This window comes from Lampetra fluviatilis, chromosome 28, assembly GCF_964198595.1.
Source record: "Lampetra fluviatilis chromosome 28, kcLamFluv1.1, whole genome shotgun sequence".
Lineage (NCBI taxonomy): Eukaryota > Metazoa > Chordata > Hyperoartia > Petromyzontiformes > Petromyzontidae > Lampetra > Lampetra fluviatilis.
The window spans coordinates 3,982,949-4,004,810 of NC_136302.1; the positions used below are offsets into that span (position 1 = coordinate 3,982,949).

General features: G+C 47.0%; 1 protein-coding gene across 1 annotated transcript in view; it reads right to left on the reverse strand.

The window, feature by feature from the left end:
* Nucleotides 1-2,945: 2,945 nt before the first annotated feature.
* LOC144942655 (uncharacterized) overlaps nt 2,946-21,862 on the reverse strand; it is a 91,765-nt gene continuing 72,848 nt past the window's right edge. Inside the window, exons 18-19 of the mRNA XM_078869453.1 lie at nt 18,253-18,397; nt 2,946-2,956 (exon numbers count right to left, since the gene is read on the reverse strand). Of these exons, the coding sequence (XP_078725579.1) occupies nt 2,946-2,956; nt 18,253-18,397 (156 nt within the window). The remainder of the gene's footprint in view (nt 2,957-18,252; nt 18,398-21,862) is intronic.

Genomic DNA, 21,862 nt, shown 5'->3' on the forward strand with positions numbered 1-21,862 from the left:
AACCACCCTATACCTTATACATTTCAACATAACACTATGTATTATTCTACCCACCCTAATGTGTATCGAAATGGTTTATTACGTCCTGGTTCAATGAGCCACTCTGTCTACAGGAAAGCCACCCATACGGATGCTTACCTAAAACCGGATTCCCACCACCATCCATCCCAGAAGAATTCCCTCATCAAGACTCTATACCATAGAGCCCAATGCATCTCCGACCAGGAACACATTGCCAGTGAACTCAAACACGTACGCCAAGCTCTTAAGGCTAATGGTTACTCCGACTACACAATCCGCAAAGCCATCATTCCAACCATCAAGAAGGATCCTGTTGAGGAGCCTTTCAAGACCACTACTTTACCCTACATTGCTGGGGTCACAAAAAAGATCTCCAAAATCCTGATTAAACACAAGATCCAGGTCCGATTCAACACAGTACATAAAATCCGTGATCTGGTACCGTCTGTAAAAGATGTGGTTCCAGACATACAGTACCCTGGCGTCTACAAACTAAGTTGCCTCTGTGGTAGCAGTTACATTGGGCAAACCAAACGACATGTCTCGGACCGCATCCGTGAACATAACGCAGACCTGAAACACGGTAGGACAAACACCTCAGCCGTGGCAGATCACTGTTACAACTCAGTGGGCTCACATGACATTGACTTCTCCAAGACAGAGGTTCTCTGCAAGCCATCTGTCTATCATGAGAGATTCGTTCATGAGACGATCCACATTTACAAACACAGAGACAATTTTAACCGAGAAGATGGATTCTGGCTTAGCAATCATTGGAAGGACGTAATAAACCATTTCGGATCTTAACTGATTGTGTTCACGTTTACGGTGACTTTCAGACCGCGTTCCACTCACTGGCATTGTATTCTCCGCAGGGAATGGATTCTTTGCTCCGCTGCAAGTTTTCCCACCACGACTCACCCATTGACACGACGGTCAATGGTACAGTGTATAATAACAAATAGTATAACATTTATATGCTTAATACAATGTACAAAGTAATATATAGTATCGTAATTGTATAGTAAACATATAGCAGTGTGATACACATTAGGGTGGGTAGAATAATACATAGTGTTATATTAAAATGTATAAGGTGGTTTATAGCAATACAATATGTAATTTAATGTTGGGTTTATCTATGGCAGTATATAGTACGGTGTATGCTCGTGTGATGTAAGAAAATAAAGTTTAGATGGAAGCATATTATATAATTTTTACGACGTAGAATATGAATGTATTACTTGCTGTTAGTAACTCAGCTTATTGTAGAGTATAGTAAGTATACTGATGGTGCTATGCAGTTTATACTTTTGTTTTTTTCATGTAGTTTATACTTTAGTTTTCTACGTGGTTGTTTAGTAACTGCAGCTACATACTATTAACATTCCTTTCCTTTGTTAATGCTACTCCCTGCACCCTCCCTTGGTGCTGCTGATCCTGCATAATGCATGGGCATAATATGACTTTGAAACCCCCCTGCCCACCTCCTACGCATTTCCCATGAATATGCTAAATTCCTCTTCATATGCACATTCTTTTTGTTAAGGCGCTCTTCCACCTCCAACCCAGCTTATATATAAGCTCCTAGCTTGGTAGTGTCTCATTCTTCACCTGAAGACGGCTGCTTGTGTTGTAGCCGAAACGTCATGAGAATTATTTTATTTTATTATGTTTTATTTTTATTATTTTATTACTTCCCTTCTACGTGACTTTACCGAAAGAACCAAGAAGAAAAAAGTGGTTGTCCTGCTTTCCGCCAATCACGGAATGTTTTCAGTGAGCCATGTGGCTCTTAACTCGGGTTCAACCGCAACAAAAAAAAACATGAACAAAAAACATCTTAAAGTGACTACACGCAGCAGAAAAATCCAGGAAAAAATAGCAACGTCTTCCAGAAAAAACTGCGTATTTCAACGTTGTGTGCAAAAATCCCAGTGGGATGCAAGTCAAACAAAAACAACCATAAGATAATTTAGATTAAAGTTATCAGGCTAACTCTGTACTACAACAAACAAACATGGCTAAACCAAAACGTTTTCAAATTCACCAAAATAAAGCTATAAAAACAATGTAACAGTGATCATAGGAATTGTGATTCAAATTTAACAATAAACGATATACATAACATGTACGACCAACTTTGCAGCCATAGCTTGCTGCATGAGTCACTCCATAACAGCAGGAGTATCAGTAGCAGTATCAACAATTTTCAATACACCTTTAAAGATCAGCACACTATAATCAAAACTCAAGATCATACTTTACAGCGGTCATCCAGAAGACCAGAACGATACATTTGATTTCAGGCCATATTGAATAGCAGTGGCAGCTAGGGGTGTACAACTCCTCTAGAGCAGTTTTGAGTGAAGATCTCACAGGTAGTGATCCAAGTTGCAGTTTATTGGCGATATCATTCCAGACCCTGGGGGCATCAATAGAAAAGGCCCTTCCTCCAGTATTTGTACAGCAATAAGGAATGTGAAGCTGGTAAATGAGCGAAGACCTTAGGGTACATTTGTTATTCGAAACAGTGAGGAGATCCAGCAGATAGTCTGCTGATTTGTTTTGTAATATGAAGACCCCACACCTCCAGACCCCCACCTCCAATCAGCATGGTTGACTATGTATGGTGCGAAAGAAGTTCAACATACGCTGTACATATATACAAGACGGATACCACCTTGCACTTATTTGAGTAGGAGGTGAAACTAATACTTTGCTGTATATATGTAACTACCAATTCGGGTTCCTTTTCAATTAGTGAGGACATTGCAAAAACAAATTAACTTTGTATGATGCGAAGACATGTGTGTGCCACAAAGACAAATTCAGGTCAGAATACAGTTAACCGCGACAAAGTATCATTGTAAATGGATTGGCATCTCCTGTCTGCTATGCTGGTCAGCCCTGAAATGTATTGCTCATGCTGCTGCTGGTGAAAGGGCATACACGAGAGGAAGCACTAGAAAACACTCTCAAGTATATTTGGCTTACTCTTCCATGCCGGCTCAACATTTTAGAAGTTATGGGAGTACCCACACTTTAACTCCACCACATGTGACCTGCTGATCGACTAACTGTGGTTTATCCATTTATACTGCTGGATGGACAGGGGTGGGGATACTTCATAAACTTGTCCTAACGTTTAGACTGCTGTGCCAGGAGATTGAACCGGGAATACATTCGACGCGATAAAAAAAATTGCCTTGAAATGTGTGGTTCTGGCATTTAACATGTTTAGGTTTACAGTCGTTTTATGGAGGATGAATGAAAATGGGGGTGTTTGGATTGCCCCACGGATTACAAGGATTTACAGATTATTTGGATTTTCGCTGTATATTTTATGTTTGTTTGTAACTTTTCTGATTATTTTATATCATATTCAATATAGAGCTGGCATTTTTACAGTCTTGTTAATTTTCCGAAAAAAAATCACGAAATTTTTTCAATTCGAATTCTCTTTTTAAAAACATTATCCACGTCCCCCTTACATTCTGGTGAATTCTTAACTGGTGAACTAAACTTAAAATATCTGTGCTAAACACAGCAGTATAAGATTGCAGGCTCTTTATCACGTACAGCCATGTGTACAGATATGTTCATATTAACTAAAAAAAATTTCCAGGTAAGGCCCACTGAACTATATAGCTCTTCTTCAGAAGCGACATGGCGACAAATCATGTGTACATTTAGAGCAGCCAAATACTCGAAACGCATGTTTCTAAATACAGAGGAAAAAACCGGAGGACCCCGTGAAAAATCCATGCGACCACAGGGAGAATATGGAAACTCCAAATATACAGGCCTCAGGGTTGGGATCGAACCCACGACCTCCTCTAAACCAGGCAAGGGAGATAACATATCGCCACTGTGGCACACCTCATATAAAACAGAGTTTCAATGGCTTCACTAGGCTTTGCAAAACGTTTACAAAAGGTCACGTAATAGCATTTCCTCGTGCAATATTTACCGAAGCAGTTGGGTTGACCTTCATGTAGTTCGTATCCTGTATTGCATTGGCAGGTGGAGTTTTTTGTGCTGGGATCAATGAAGCACATTCCATTGGTGCAAGGCAGAGAACAGGGTGTATTAGCTGCAGTAAAAATGAAACAAGAATACATACACAATTAAACATTTACATCATACAAGTCTATAAATCCTATTTTGCCTATAAGGTTAACTTCATGAAGCAAAATGAAATGTAAAATTTGTTTGTACCAGACAGTATTCACATTAGGCTTCCTAGCATTACTTTTATTTGACATTCCCATTGTTGTACCCTTCTACTTTTGTACGATGTACTGGAAACAAACGAAGGGGCCCGAGTAATGTACCTATTATGGCTATTATTCATTCTGCTACTTTTGGTGGAGTGAGGGCCATTTCATGAGAAAAATTTCTGTCATTCCACCATTTGAAATTCATGTATGATGGATACTTTACAGAAATGCACCTATATCTGCAACTAACGCATGCCAAAATTGCAGAATGATCCAAAGTGGGCTCGGTTAGTTTGGGGTAATGGTGGAAGCAATTATGGCATGATGTTTCTGCTTCTATGTGTAAACTCTGCATCGTTGTGTGGAATGATGTAATTCTCACTCGGTGAAATTGGCTTAAGAATGTAACGCTGAGAGAGCTTTTGCGAAGCCCATTCCGTACAAATTCGAGTGCAACTGTCGCTATATAAAGTGATATAATTATTCCGTGGAATATGGATAGCTAGATTATTCTATAAAGGCGTGTGATGTAATGGTGGATGAAAAAATTGTGCAGTAACCTGGAGTAGTTGTTGTGGAAGAAATCTTAGTAGTGTGATTGGTGTTGTTGACAATGGAGACGTTGTTGCTGCTGTTGAGAAAGATTCAGTGCTCGAAGTTGTCGATTCTGAGGTAATGGTGGATGTGAAAATAGTTGTAGTGTCTGACGTAGGTGTTGTCGAAGAGTACGGTTCTGTTGGCGATGTGAATGTTGTCAATAAAGGAGATGTTGCTACTGATGTTGACACCATTACTCTACTGGAAGTTATTGCATTCGCTGATGTAAATTGTGTTGTTGACAATGGAGATGTTGCTGCTGGTGTTGAGCCAGATTCAGTATTTGAAGTTGTTGATTCTGAGGAAATGGTGGACGAAGAAATAGTTATAGTGTTTGATGTAGGTGGTGTGGAAGAAAACGTTGTAGTAGGAGATGTGAACGGTCTTGTTGACAATGCAGAAGTTCTAGATTTGAAGCTTTCGTGACTGCAATGATTCATATTCTCAGGTTTTTTCGGTAAAGTCACGTAGGTAAAAACATTAAAATTAATGAAAGTAAAATAAAACAAAACAAAATAAAATTCACGACGTTTCGGAGGCAACACAAGTCTCCGTCATCAGGTGGGACCGTCACAGCCGAATTAGCTGCATCAAGTGAAGCAATGATTCAAGATGTAATCCCTTATAAGCAAGTTGAAGGGAGGTGGAGAGGGGGGGGGGGGAGAGCTTATCAGGCTGTGGTAGCCAATGAATGGAAACGTATCGGGAGGGAGGAGGAGCGGTGATCAAAGACTGCACGCAGTGCTCAACACAATGAATGGAGACGTGTCGGGACGGAGGGCGAGCGGCGATCAAAGACTGCACGCAGTGCTCAACACAATGAATGGAGACGCGCCGGGACGGAGGGCGAGCGGTGATCAAAGACATCACGTAGTGCTCAACACAATGAATGGAAACGTGGCGAGCGGTGATCAAAGAACAATGAAGAGATTACTGTTAAACACTGTGGATGTTAACACTCGGTGAAGTAAATTAAAATAGTGCCTGTCAGATAAGATGGTCCAAAAAGTGTAATTAAGTCTTTTTTGCGTGGTTAATAACATCTTTCCAGTGATTACTGAGTTTGTACCCATCATCACGGTTGAAATTATGTCTGTGTTTGTATATTTGTATGGCTTCGTGTACAAACCTTTGATGGTAGCCCGGAGGTTTGCAGAGAACCTTGGTCTCGGAAAAGACAATTTCATGAGAGCCCGCCGAGTTGTAGCAATGATCGGCAACGGCCGAAGAATCAGTTCTGCCGTGTTTCAGATCTGACTTGTGCTCGCGGACACGATCAGCAACATGACGTTTTGTTTCTCCAATGTAGCAATCACCACAAATGCAACTCAATTTGTAGACTCCAGGATACTGTAAGTCAGGAACGACATCCTTCACAGATGGAATCAGATCACGGATTTTATGCACTGTACTGAATCGGACTTGGATCTTATGTTTGTTTAGAATTTTGGAGATCTTTTTGGTCACGCCTGCTATGTATGGTAACGTGATAGTTTTGGTCAGAGTTTCATGTGGTTGTTTCACACATGAAACTCTGACCAAAACTATCACGTTACCATACATAGCAGGCGTGACCAAAAAGATCTCCAAAATTCTAAACAAACATAAGATCCAAGTCCGATTCAGTACAGTGCATAAAATCCGTGATCTGATTCCATCTGTGAAGGATGTCGTTCCTGACTTACAGTATCCTGGAGTCTACAAATTGAGTTGCATTTGTGGTGATTGCTACATTGGAGAAACAAAACGTCATGTTGCTGATCGTGTCCGCGAGCACAAGTCAGATCTGAAACACGGCAGAACTGATTCTTCGGCCGTTGCCGATCATTGCTACAACTCGGCGGGCTCTCATGAAATTGTCTTTTCCGAGACCAAGGTTCTCTGCAAACCTCCGGGCTACCATCAAAGGTTTGTACACGAAGCCATACAAATATACAAACACAGACATAATTTCAACCGTGATGATGGGTACAAACTCAGTAATCACTGGAAAGATGTTATTAACCACGCAAAAAAGACTTAATTACACTTTTTGGACCATCTTATCTGACAGGCACTATTTTAATTTACTTCACCGAGTGTTAACATCCACAGTGTTTAACAGTAATCTCTTCATTGTTCTTTGATCACCGCTCGCCACGTTTCCATTCATTGTGTTGAGCACTACGTGATGTCTTTGATCACCGCTCGCCCTCCGTCCCGGCGCGTCTCCATTCATTGTGTTGAGCACTGCGTGCAGTCTTTGATCGCCGCTCGCCCTCCGTCCCGACACGTCTCCATTCATTGTGTTGAGCACTGCGTGCAGTCTTTGATCACCGCTCCTCCTCCCTCCCGATACGTTTCCATTCATTGGCTACCACAGCCTGATAAGCTCTCCCCCCCTCTCCACCTCCCTTCAACTTGCTTATAAGGGATTACATCTTGAATCATTGCTTCACTTGATGCAGCTAATTCGGCTGTGACGGTCCCACCTGATGACGGAGACTTGTGTTGCCTCCGAAACGTCGTGAATTTTATTTTGTTTTGTTTTATTTTACTTTCATTAATTTTAATGTTTTTACCTACGTGACTTTACCGAAAAAACCTGAGAAAATGCAGAAGTTGCTGCTACTGTTGAGATAGATTCAATGTTTGAAGTTGATTCTGAGGTTATGGTGGATTGGGAAATAGTTGTGTCTGACATAGGTGTTGTCGAAGAAAACGGTGCTGTTGATGATGTGAATGACGTTGTTGACAATGGAGATGTTGTTCCTGATGTTGACACCATTACTATACTGGAAGTTGTTGCAGTCGCTGATGTAAATGGTGTTGTTGATAGTGGAGGAGTTGCTGCTGCTGTTGAACCAGATTCAGTGCTTGAAGTTAACGATTCTGAGGTAATGGTGGATGTGAAAATAGTTGTAGTGTCTGACGTAGGTGTTGTCGAAGAATACGATTCTGTTGGCGATGTGAATAATGTTGTTGACAATGGAGAAGTTGCACCTGATGTTGACATCGTTTCTATATTGGAAGTTCTTGCAGTCGCCGATGTGAAAGGTGTTGTTGACAATGGAGATGTTGCAGCTGTTGAAATCGTTTCAGTACGTGAAGTTGTCGATTCTGAGGTAATGGTGGATGGAGACGTAGTTGTGGTGTCTGACATAGGTGTTGTGGAAGAAAAAGTTGTAGTCGGAGATGTGAATGGTGTTGTTGACAATGGAGACGTTGTTGCTGTTGTTGAGACAGATTCAGTGCTTGAAGTTGTCGATTCTGAAGTAATGATGGATGGAGAAATGGTTGGAGTGTTTGAAATAGCTGTTGTCGAAGAAAACGGTGATGTTGGTGATGTGAATAATGTTGTTGACAATGGAGAAGTTGCACCTGATGTTGACATCGTTTCTATATTGGAAGTTATTGCAGTCGCTGATGTGAAACGTGTTGTTGACAATGGAGAACTTGCTGCTACTGTTGAAACAGTTTCAGTGCTCAAAGTTGTCGATTCTGAGGTAATGGTGGATGGGGAATTAGGTGTAGTGTCTGACATAGGTGTTGTGGAAAAAAAAGTTGTAGTCGGAGATGTGAATGGTGTTGTTGACAATGGAGATGTTGATGCTGCTGTTGAGACAGATTCAGTGCTTGAAGTTGTCGATTCTGAGGTAATGGTGGATGAAAAAATAGTTGTAGTGTCTGAAATAGCTGTTGTCGAAGAAATCGGTGATGTTGGTGATGTGAATAATGTTGTTAACAATGGAGAAGTTGCACCTGATGTTGACATCGTTTCTATATTGGAAGTTCTTGCAGTCGCTGATGTGAAAGGTGTTGTTGACAATGGAGATGTTGCGGCTGTTGAAATCGTGTTAGTACTTGAAGTTGTTGCTTCTGAGGTAATGGTGGATGTGGAAATCGTTGCAGTGTCTGCAGTAGGTGTTGTCGAATAAAACGGTGCTGTTGGTGATGTTATTGATGTTGTCGACAATGGAGATGTCGCTCCTGATGTTGCAAACGTTAGTATACTGGAAGTTGTTACAGTCGCTGATGTAAATGGTGTTGTTGACAATGGAGATGTAATGTAGTAACTCGGCGGGAGACGACTTCACGGGTAACACACTCTTTATTTTATCAAACTTGGTTACAGGTGACTAACACCTACTTTATATCTCGGGTGACAAACACCCACTTAGCTACTTGGCGACTAACGCCCACTGAGCTACTCGGATGACCAACATCCACTTAGTACTCGGGTGACAAACACCCACTTAGCTACTTGGCGACTAACGCCCACTGAGCTACTCGGATGACCAACATCCACTTAGCTACTCGGCGACTAACGCCACTGGGCTACTCGGATGACCAACATCCACTTAGTACTCGGGTGACAACCACCCACTTAGCTACTTGGCGACTAACGCCACTGAGCTACTCGGATGACCAACATCCACTTAGCTACTCGGCGACTAACGCCACTGAGCTACTCGGATGACCAACATCCACTTAGCTACTCGGCGACTAACGCCACTGAGCTACTCGGATGACCAACATCCACTTAGCTACTCGGCGACTAAGTCTTCAGCTCCGTCTTCGGGTCTTCAACTGGGTAACTCTCCTCGAGTGCTCTCGCGCGTCCCCCTTTATACCCCACCTGCGGACGTCGCTGCGAGCACCCACTTATTCGACCAATCGCCGGGCGCTGGCTACGATCCTCTTTTCCCACATCTCATCGTGCCTCACCACTCACTCCGCGCCGCCCCGTCATCTGTCACTCCCGGCGCGCGCGTCCACACCACGCCCACAACGCGTGCCCAACCCCGCACCCCGCGCCGCCCCGTGATCCATCACTGTCACAGTCGGCGCACGTCAATACCACCACTACATCACCCCCTACCACATAGCTCGCAGCCGCCCCGGCTGCTATAAAAATATACAAACCCCCCCTGTGTGCCCCGTAACACAACACAACAACAAGAACAACAACTAAGCTAACAACACAACACGACGCGAACACTACCATCCGCAACCCTCAACCAATGCCACCGCGACAATAGAACAATATATACAAACCGGCGAGTGACAATAGCAATGTGTATGCAAAAAAAACAAATGGAAAATTTTTTTTTTTCTCTTTCGACTCGTGCAGTGTCCCCTTTTCTTCCGAGCGTCCCTACAACGGGACATAACCCCGGCAGAGGGGAACACCGGGCGAGCTCGGTGTAGAGCAAAAAACCGTCTTCATGAAAATTGTTGAGACCTAGCCCGAGTCCGCCTTGCCGGTCCGTCGTACGGCACCAGACGCGGTTGAACGTCCGGTGGTGCCGGCGGTTCAGGAAGACATCGGCCAGGCATCAAGGACTCGTGCGTGCCCCGGGGTTCAGGCTCTCGACGGTCAGCAGCCGTCAAGCCCGAGGCACCTGGGGGTGGGTCAGGTGGAGACACGTGAGGATCAGCCTGCGACACCTCCCTCCCCGAGTCGACGGTCACATCACACGCCCGGTCGTCACGGCACAGAACGGGGTCACACGGTGCCGCATAGGGCTTCAGTCGGGAGGGGTGCACATACCAACGGCGTTTCCCCCATTTAATCTGTATACTCTGGGGTCGTGCAACCCGCACAATTTCCACCGGTCCCCTCCAAGGTCTCAACAACTTGGGGGACGTAGCCAACGGTGCATGTGGACAATGCAGCCAGGCCTTATCGCCTGGTTTCCAATCATGCGTATGCACCCTCCACTCATGCAATTTCTCGTTTGCAATTTGCCGCGACCGCGAATTCAACCTTGCCGCCTCCCGCGCTTCAGTCAATTTGGCGATATTAAATTTGATGTGGTCTGCCAATTTAGATTTTGCCCGTGGCTGGGAAATCCCCAGTTGGACGTCCACGGCCGGATCGGCCTCCCGCCCGTACATAAGAAAAAATGGGGAAAACCCCGTCGCCGCATGAGGGGCCATTCGATAGGCCGCGAGTACCCCCGGCACCTGTAAGTCCCAATCAACCTGATCGTCGCAGACCTGTTGGCACAACATAGACGTAATCGTCCTGTTCAGACGCTCAACCATCCCGTCAGTCTGCGGGTGGTAGGGGGAAGTACGCACTTTCTTTGTACCCAACAGGTCGCACACCTCGCGCAACAAAACGCTCGAAAAATTCTTCCCTTGATCCGTCAGCAAGCGTTCGGGGGCGCCCTTGTCCAACACATAACCCTGGACAAAGGCGTCCGCCACCGCCGCAGCCGACTAGTTGGCGAGCAGCCATGCCATAGGCCATCGGGTGAAGTATTCCACGCCAACCAGCAGGAACCTATTTCCCCTTGGTGTAACCGGAAAGGGCCCCAAGATGTCCAACGCTACCAATTCGTTTATACGCGAAACCTGAATGGATTGCAGCGGTGGATTAGCTGCCAATGGTGGCGGTTTCCTTTTGGCGCACCCTACGTATCCCTTAAGAATATTCGCCACGTCGTTACCCATCCCCGGCCAATAATAGTCTCGCTGGATTAGGGCGAGCGTTTTGTGAAAACCCAGATGCATGAGCCGTTCATGAGCTGCCAGAACAACCCTACCCCGCATAGCAACAGGCACAACGAGCACGTGACGCCGGGACATGTTGTCCCACCTCATCAAAAGGCCCTGTCTGCACACCCAGGAACCGACCCGCGCCTCCCCTTCTTCGGGAGCGCCAACTTTCCGACGCAGCGTAAGTAGGGAGCTGTCGGACATCTGGAGGCGGCCCCACTCAATGAGGGGCAACGACAACAGCGAATCCCTCCCCGTGGGGGCGTCCTCTCCCGGGGTGTCAGTGGCGGCGAGCGCAACTCCCGGGGTGCCGGCGACCGGGGGTTTGCACCGCGCTGATCCCAACAAACATGTGCAGTCCATGCACGGCGGCAACCGCGACAAGGCGTCCGCGTTTGAGTGCCGCAACCCCTTGCGGTAAATCGTCGTGAATTGGTAGTCTTGAAGGACCTCCAACCATCGGGACAATTGGCCCGATGGCTGTGCCACGCGCATAGCGTATTGTAGAGCCGCATGGTCCGTCCGGACCGTAAAATGACGGCCGTAAAGATACGGCCTGAATTGCTGTGTAAAAAACACAATGGCTAACAATTCACGACGAGTTACGCAATAGCGTTGTTCTGCGGGGGAAAGAACCCTACTACCGTAGGCGACCACCCGTTCAACCCCCCCGACCACCTGTGAGAGCACCCCCCCGATACCCGTATTGCTGGCGTCCGTGTCAAGCAAAAACGGTTGTGTGAAATCGGGGTAACACAAGGGGGGAGCCTGCACCAAAGCGTCACGGAGGGAGCAGAACGCAGCCTCCTCTTCCGCCCCCCAGTGAAACCTCACACCCTTAGCCGTCAAAGTGTGCAGGGGCTTGGCTATGGTGGCAAATTGCCTGACAAACCGACGGTAATAGGAGGCAAAACCAATGAAACTACGAACCTCCGTGACCGAGGTTGGCGTTGGCCATGAGCTGACGCAATGCGTCTTAGCAGGGTCCGTCGAGATCCCTGAACGACTCACGATATGGCCCAAATACCTGACCGATTCCCGAAGCAGAAAACATTTAGCCGGTTTAAATTTAAGCTTAGCGGAACGCATCCTGAGGAACACCGCTCTCAGTCGCTGGAGGTGCTCCTCGAAAGTCCGACTAAAGACGATAATATCGTCAAGATAAATCAAACAGGTATCCCATTGGAGGCCCGACAAAACCAATTCCATGAGTCTCTGGAACGTGGCGGGAGCGGAATGTAAGCCCATGGGCAAACGGTTGAATTCAAATAGGCCCCCAGGTGTCCGGAAAGCAGTTTTAGGTTTTGACTCGTTATCGAGTGGCAATTGCCAAAATCCAGAAAGCAGATCGAGTGTGGAAAAAAACTGCGCTCCCGCCAAGGCATCCAGCGACTCATCCATCCTGGGGAGCGGATACGCATCCGCCATCGAGATTTTGTTTAAGCGGCGGAAATCGACACAAAACCGCAAGGACCCGTCCTGTTTCTTTACTAGGACAATAGGAGCACCCCACGGACTAGAAGAGGGCGAAATGATATTGGCCGCCAACATATCATTAACCGCCGATTGCACATGTTCCTTCTCGGCCGGGCTGAGCCGGAAGGGATTCTGACGAATAGGGGCCGCGTCCCCTGTAGCTATGTGGTGGCGCAACAGGTCAGTGCAGCCGATATCGTACTTATGTTTGCTGAACACGTCAGCAAACTCGATGAGCAAACCCCTCAATGCTCCCAATTGCACCCCGGACAAGTTAGCAGAACCCGCACACAGCGAGTCCAACCACTCAGTCCCCTCATCACTTTGAGGATGCGACTCGACAGTGAAATCTGCGTGAGCCACGAGCCGTTCCTCAACGGGTAGCGGCGCGGCGTGAGCCAGCACCGTTCCCTGCGCAATTACGGCCGGCCGCGACCCCGTATTCAGGACCATTACGAACGGCTCACTGTCCCCTCTCACCATGGTTTGAGCAACCGCTAAGTCGAGGCCCTTACTGGCTCTGTTTGACGGCCCCAACAGCACCCCCTGTGCCTCCGCACCCACCTCGAGTGGCTTCCTGAACCGAAGGGGTACTAACATTTGCGATCCCGGGGGCACCCGTACAGTGTGAGTCGCCAGCGCCTGCACCGTCGCACAAACCGTGCGCACTTTGGTAGGGCTCGACAAGAAGGCAACCCGCCGACCTGACGGAAGCTCTATGCAGGCCTGATCTATAAGAATTTTGATGGGCATTTTTGACAAAAAGTCCGTACCTAGCAAACAGGGAACGGCCAGCGATGATGATACAAAAATAGGGCCCGCTAATTTAATGTCACCAATGCAAATAGTCGCCCGAATCTGGCCGATGATCCCCAGGGATCCCCCATTCGCCGCATAAAATGGCACGTCTACTGGCAGAAGGGGTCTACTTTGGACGGGAAGAATGTTATAAATAAGGTCCGAGATGATGGTGGCCGACGCACCCGTGTCAACAAGCACCCGGACCTCAACCCCGTCAATGAACCCCGTTACCACGGACGACCCGTCTGACGCAGCCACGATCCTGTGGGCCAATTCGGACCACTCGACTGCTTGCGGGCCGCGTAAGGACCCCCCTCGCTGAATTGAACCCCCGGCACCCAGCCGCGAACCCCCCACCGCGAAGCGGCGACCCGAATGTGCCGTGTTTGTGGACCGAACGTGTGAGGTGCCGCGACTTGCCGGGTTTTGTTGGGATGACTTGTGGCCCTGGTCGTCGTCCCGACGTGGTCCTGCGGCGCGCTGACGCGGGGCCCGGCACCCGGCTGCGACGTGACCCCGAAGGCCGCAGTTGTAGCAGACGACGGACGTCGTAGGTTTCGGTTGCTCCAGCTTGCGGGGCGAACGTGTGGGCGAACGACCTCCCGTTCTCCACTCCCCCGGACGCGATGCAGCGAAGGCCTGCTCCTGCACCGCAGCTGGCTGAGGTTCGGCGATCGTGGCGGCCAGTGCCGCGTTCCCCGGCCATTTGCAGACGACCCCCGGCTTGCGTTTGAGGACCTCGTACGCGTGAATGCTCGTGGCGATCGCCAGGGAGCAGATCTCCATCTCGTCTGCCACGTTGATGGGGACCCCCAACTCGTGGGCCAACACCAGCAGCTGCTCCGTCACCATGGCGTCCTTCCCCTCCTTATCCATGCGGGGAAAAGCTGCGTCCACCAAGGCGAGTAGTGCCGTGCGGTAGGCTAGCGTCGTTTCCCCAGCCACCTTCCGCCGATCGTAGAACTGGTGGCGACACGTGGAGGGCGGCCCGAACACCTTCGCCATCAGGTGTAGTGCGGCCTGGAGCGTAGAGCGGGACGACCTTGCAGCAGATGTGAAGGCTGCAAGCGCGTCGTCGTCAAGCATCGCTGGCAACGCACGCAGGGCAGTGGTGTCGGACCACCCCGACATCTCCTGATGAGCGAGGAACCTTCGTTGGAAGGCTCCCCAGTCGCCCCCATCTGCCTTGAACGCCGACAGCGCGGGCAATCTTTGCTGGAGGACCCGATCGTCGTCGACGTCGGAGAGATTTTCCCGCGCTCCGCTGGAGTTGTGTAAAACGTCGGCTCGGTTGTCAGGCGCAAAATGGAGGGCTCCGGCGCGCGCTGATGACGTGGGCTGCGCTGCGCGGAGGTGTCCGGCCACGTGGCGTCCGTCTTTCCCGCCAATCGGTGGCGGCCCCCCAAAAACGGCGGCAACTTCCAGACTTTTGGCGCGAAGCGCCTTTTGGCGGGAATCCTCCAACGTCGCTTCCTCCACGACCCCCGCAGCCGTTTTTCCGCTCGCCGGAACGGAGATGTCGGCCAAGACAGCGGCGGCGGCGAGTAGCAACTCCGCCAACCGGGAGTGCGCGTCCTGGAGGCTGGTGTCGGAGGCAAGCGGAGCGTCGGCCATCACCGCGAAGTGCTGCATCGGCGGCAACTCCTCGTCCTCTACTCCCGAGGTCGGTGTCCCCGGTACGCCGTCGTCATCCCGACCTCGCTCGGGGGTACGGGTAGTCTTCCTTGTGTCCATACTTCTTGAAGACAGGTTTACTTCTGACGCCAGTTGTAATGTAGTAACTCGGCGGGAGACGACTTCACGGGTAACACACTCTTTATTTTATCAAACTTGGTTACAGGTGACTAACACCTACTTTATATCTCGGGTGACAAACACCCACTTAGCTACTTGGCGACTAACGCCCACTGAGCTACTCGGATGACCAACATCCACTTAGTACTCGGGTGACAAACACCCACTTAGCTACTTGGCGACTAACGCCCACTGAGCTACTCGGATGACCAACATCCACTTAGCTACTCGGCGACTAACGCCACTGGGCTACTCGGATGACCAACATCCACTTAGTACTCGGGTGACAACCACCCACTTAGCTACTTGGCGACTAACGCCACTGAGCTACTCGGATGACCAACATCCACTTAGCTACTCGGCGACTAACGCCACTGAGCTACTCGGATGACCAACATCCACTTAGCTACTCGGCGACTAACGCCACTGAGCTACTCGGATGACCAACATCCACTTAGCTACTCGGCGACTAAGTCTTCAGCTCCGTCTTCGGGTCTTCAACTGGGTAACTCTCCTCGAGTGCTCTCGCGCGTCCCCCTTTATACCCCACCTGCGGACGTCGCTGCGAGCACCCACTTATTCGACCAATCGCCGGGCGCTGGCTACGATCCTCTTTTCCCACATCTCATCGTGCCTCACCACTCACTCCGCGCCGCCCCGTCATCTGTCACTCCCGGCGCGCGCGTCCACACCACGCCCACAACGCGTGCCCAACCCCGCACCCCGCGCCGCCCCGTGATCCATCACTGTCACAGTCGGCGCACGTCAATACCACCACTACAGAGACGTTGTTGCTGCAGTTGAGACAGATCCAGTGCTCGAAGTTGTCGATTCTGAGATAATGGTGGATGGAGAAATAGTTGTAGTGTCTGAAATTGTTGTTGTGAAAGAAATCGATGATCTTGGTGATGTGAATGATGTTGTTGACAATGGAGATGTCGCTCCTGATGTTGCCACTGTTATTAGACTGGAAGTTGTTGCAGTTGCTGATGTAAATTGTGTTGTTAACAATGGAGAACTTGTTGCTGCTGTTGAGACAGATTCAGTGTTCAAAGTTGTCGATTCTGAGATCATGGTGGATGTAGAAATAGTTGTAGTATCTGACGTTGGTGTTGTGGAAGAAAACGTTGTAGTCAGAGATGTGAATGGTGTTGTTGACAATGGAGATGTTGATGCTGCTGTTGAGACAGCTTCAGTGCTTGAAGTTGTCGATTCTGAGGTAATGGTGGATGTGGAAATCGTTGCAGTGTCTGCCGTAGGTGTTGTCGAATAAAACGGTGCTGTGTGTGATGTTATTGATGTTGTCGACAATGGAGATGTCGCTCCTGATGTTGCAACCGTTAGTATACTGGAAGTTGTTGCAGTCGCTGATGTAAATGGTGTTGTTGACAATGGAGACGTTGTTGCTGCAGTTGAGACAGATCCAGTGCTCGAAGTTGTCGATTCTGAGATAATGGTGGATGGAGAAATAGTTGTAGTGTCTGAAATAGTTGTTGTGAAAGAAATCGGTGATGTTGGTGATGTGAACGATGTTGTTGACAATGGAGATGTCGCTCCTGATGTTGCCACTGTTATTAGACTGGAAGTTGTTGCAGTTGCTGATGTAAATTGTGTTGTTGACAATGGAGAACGTGTTGCTGCTGTTGAGACAGATTCAGTGTTCAAAGTTGTCGATTCTGAGGTCATGGTGGATGGAGAAATAGTTGTGATGTCTGACATAGGTGTTGTGGAAGAAAAAGTTGTAGTCGGAGATGTGAATGGTGTTGTTGACAATAGAGACGTTGTTACTGCTGTTGAGACAGATTCAGTGCTCAAAGTTGTCAATTCTGAGGCAATGGTGAATGGAGAAATAGTTGTGATGTCTGACATAGGTGTTGTGGAAGAAAATTTGTAGTCGGAGATGTGAATGGTGTTGTTGACAATGGAGATGTTGATGCTGCTGTTGAGACAGATTCAATGCTTGAAGTTGTCGATTCTGAGGTAATGGTGGATGAAAAAATTGTTGTAGTGTCTGAAATAGCTGTTGTCGAAGAAATCGGTGATGTTGGTGATGTGAATAATGTTGTTGACAATGGAGAAGTTGCACCTGATGTTGACATCGTTTCTATATTGGAAGTTCTTGTAGTCGCTGACGTGAAACGTGTTGTTGACAATGGAGAACTTGCTGCTGCTGTTGAGACAGTTTCAGTGTTTGAAGTTGTCGATTCTGAAGTAATGGTGGATGGAGAAATAGTTGTAGTGTCTGCTGTATGTGTTGTCGAAGAAAACGTTGATATTGGTGATGTGGATGATGCTGTCGACAATGGAGAAGTTGCACCTGATGTTGACATCGTTTCTACATTGGAAGTTGTTGCAGTCGTTGATGTAAATGGTGTTGTTGACAATGCAGACGTTGTTGCTGCTGTTGAGACAGATTCAGTGCTTGAAGTTGTCGATTCTGAACTAATGGTGGATGGAGAAATAGTTGTAGTGTCTGAAATAGCTGTTGTCGAAGAAAACGGTGATGTTGGTGATGTTATTGATGTTGTCGACAATGGAGAAGTTGCACCTGATGTTGACATCGTTTCTATATTGGAAGTTCTTGTAGTCGCTGACGTGAAACGTGTTGTTGACAATGGAGAACTTGCTGCTGCTGTTGAGACAGTTTCAGTGTTTGAAGTTGTCGATTCTGAAGTAATGGTGGATGGAGAAATAGTTGTAGTGTCTGCTGTAGGTGTTGTCGAAGAAAACGTTGATATTGGTGATGTGGATGATGCTGTCGACAATGGAGAAGTTGCACCTGATGTTGACATCGTTTCTACATTGGAAGTTGTTGCAGTCGTTGATGTAAATTGTGCTGTTGACAATGGAGAACTTGTTGCTGCTGTTGAGACAGATTCAGTGTTAAAAGTTGTCGATTCTGAGGTCATGGTGGATGGAGAAATAGTTGTAGTGTCTGACATAGGTGTTGTGGAAGAAAACGTTGTCGTCGAAGATGTGAATGGTGTTGTTGACAATGGAGATGTTGATGCTGCTGTTGAGACAGATTCAGTGCTTGAAGTTGTCGATTCTGAGGTAATGGTGGATGAAAAAATAGTTGTAGTGTCTGAAATAGCTGTTGTCGAAGAAATCGGTGATGTTGGTGATGTGAATAATGTTGTTGACAATGGAGAAGTTGCACCTGATGTTGACATCGTTTCTATATTGGAAGTTCTTGTAGTCGCTGATGTGAAACGTGTTGTTGACAATGGAGAACTTGCTGCTGCTGTTGAGACAGTTTCAGTGTTTGAATTTGTCGATTCTGAAGGAATGGTGGATGGAGAAATAGTTGTAGTGTCTGCTGTAGGTGTTGTCGAAGAAAACGTTGATATTGGTGATGTGGATGATGCTGTCGACAATGGAGAAGTTGCACGTGATGTTGACATCGTTTCTATATTGGAAGTTGTTGCAGTCGCTGATGTAAATGGTGTTGTTGACAATGCAGACGTTGTTGCTGCTGTTGAGACAGATTCAGTGCTTGAGGTTGTCGATTCTGAACTAATGGTGGATGGAGAAATAGTTGTAGTGTCTGAAATAGCTGTTGTCGAAGAAAACGTTGTCGTCGGAGATGTGAAAGGTATTGTTGACAATGGATACGTTGTTGCTGCTGTTGAGACAGATTCAGTGCTCGAAGTTGTCGATTCTGAGATAATGGTGGATGGAGAAATAGTTGTAGTGTCTGAAATAGGTGTTGTGGAAGAAATCGGTGATGTTGATGATGTCAATGATGTTGTTGACAACGGAAAAGTTGCACCTGATGTTGACATCGTTTCTATATTGGAAGTTCTTGCAGTCGCTGATGTGAAAGGTGTTGTTGACAATGGAGATGTTGCGGCTGTTGAAATCGTTTCAGTACTTGAAGTTGTTGCTTCTGAGGTAATGGTAGTTGTGGAAATCGTTGTGGTGTCTGCCGTAGGTGTTTTCGAAGAAAACGGCGCTGTTGGTGATGTTATTGATGTTGTCGACAATGGAGATGTGTCTGAAATAGGTGTTGTGGAAGAAATCGGTGATGTTGATGATGTCAATGATGTTGTTGACAACGGAAAAGTTGCACCTGATGTTGACATCGTTTCTATATTGGAAGTTTTTGCAGTCGATGATGTGAACGGTGTTGTTGAGAATGGAGATGTTGCGGCTGTTGAAATCGTTTCAGTACTTGAAGTTGTTGCTTCTGAGGTAATGGTAAATGTGGAAATCATTGCAGTGTCTCCCGTAGGTGTTGTTGAAGAAAACCGTGCTGTTGGTGATGTTATTGATGTTGTCGACAATGGAGATGTCGCTCCTGATGTTGCCACCGTTAGGATACTGGAAGTTGTTGCAGTCGCTGATGTAAATGGTGTTGTTGACAATGCAGAAGTTGCTGTTGCTGTTGAGACAGTTTCATTCCTTGAAGTTGTCGATTCTGAGGTAATGGTGGATGGAGAAATAGTTGTAGTGACTGACATAGGTGTTGTCGAAGAAAACAGTGATGTTGGTGATGTGAATGATGTTGAAAATGGAGAAGTTGTTGCTGCTGTTGAGACAGATTCAGTGCTTGAAGTTGTCGATTCTGAGGTAATTGTGGATGGGGAAATAGTTGTAGTGTCTGACATAGGTGTTGTGGAAGAAAACGTTGTCGTCGGAGATGTGACTGGTGTTGTTGACAATGGAGACGTTGTTGCTGCTGTTGATACAGATTCAGTGCTCGAAGTTGTCGATTCTGAGGAAATGGTGGATCGAGAAATAGTTGTAGTGTCTGACATAGGTGTTGCCGAAGAAAACAGTGATGTTGGTGATATGAATGATGTTGTTGAGAATGGAGAAGTTGTTGCTGCTGTTGAGACAGATTCAGTGCTTGAGGTTGTCGATTCTGAGGCAATTGTGGATGCGGAAATAGTTGCAGTGTCTGCCATAGGTGTTGTCGAAGAAAACGGTGATGTTGGTGATGTGGATGATGCTGTCGACAATGGAGATGTCGCTCCTGATGTTGCGACCGTTAGTATACTGGAAGTTGTTGCAGTTGCTGATGTAAATGGTGTTGTTGACAATGGGGAAGTTGCTGCTGCTGTTGAGACAGTTTCAGTGCTTGAAGTTGTCGATTCTGAGGTAATGGTGGATGGAGAAATAGTTGCAGTGTCTGCTGTAGGTGTTGTTGAAGAAAACGTTGTAGTAGGAGTTGTGAATGATGTTGCTGACAATGGAGACGTTGTTGCTGCTGTTGAGACAGATTCAGTGCCTGAAGTTGTCGATTCTGAGGGAATGGTGGACGGAGAAATAGTTGTAGTGTCTGAAATAGGTGTTGTGGAAGAAAATGGTGATGTTGGTGATGTCAATGATGTTGTTGACAATGGAGAATATGCAGCTGATGTTGATATCGTTTCTATATTTGAAGTTCTTGCAGTCGTTGATGTGAAAGGTGTTGTTGACAATGGAGTTGTTGCAGCTGTTGAAACTGTTTCAGGACTTGAAGTTGTTGCTTCTGAGGTAACGGTGGATGTGGAAATCGTTGCAGTGTCTGTCGTAGGTGTTGTCGAAGAAAACGGTGATGTTGATGATGTAGATGATGCTGTCGACAATGGAGATGTCGCTCCTGATGTTGCAACCGTTAGTATACTGGAAGGTGTTGCAGTCACTGTTGTAAATGGTGTTGTTGACAATGGGGAAGTTGCTGCTGCTGTTGAGACAGATTCAGTGCTTGAAGTTGTCGAGTCTGAGGTAATAGTGGATGGAGAAATAGTTGCAGTGTCTGCTGTAGGTGTTGTCGAAGAAAACGGTGATGTTGTTGATGTGGATGATGTTGTAAAAAATGGAGACGTTGTTGCTGCTGTTGAGATAGATTCAATGCTCGAAGTTGTCGATTCTGAGGTAATGGTGGATGGAGAAATAGTTGCAGTGTCTGCTGTCGGTTTTGTCGAAGAAAACGGTGATGTTGGTGATGTAGATGATGCTGTCGACAATGGAGATGTCGCTCCTGATGTTGCAACCGTTAGTATACTGGAAGTTGTTGCAGTCGCTGATGTAAATGGTGTTGTTGACAATGGGGAAGTTGCTGCTGCTGTTGAGACAATTTCAGTGCTTGAAGTTGTCGAGTCTGAGAAAATGGTGGTTGGAGAAATAGTTGTAGTTTCTGACATAGGTGTTGCCGAAGAAAACAGTGATGTTGGTGATGTGAATGATGTTGTTGAAAATGGAGACGTTGTTGCTGCTGTTGAAACAGATTCAGTGCTTGAAGTTGTCGATTCTGACGTAATGGTGGATGGAGAAATAGTTGCAGTGTCTGCTGTAGGTGTTGTCGACGAAAACGGTGATGTTGGTGATGTGGATGATGCTGTCGACAATGGAGATGTCGCTCCTGATGTTGCAACCGTTAGTATACTGGAAGTTGTTGCAGTCGCTGATGTAAATGGTGTTGTTGACAATGGGGAAGTTGCTGCTGCTATTGAGACAATTTCAGTGCTTGAAGTTGT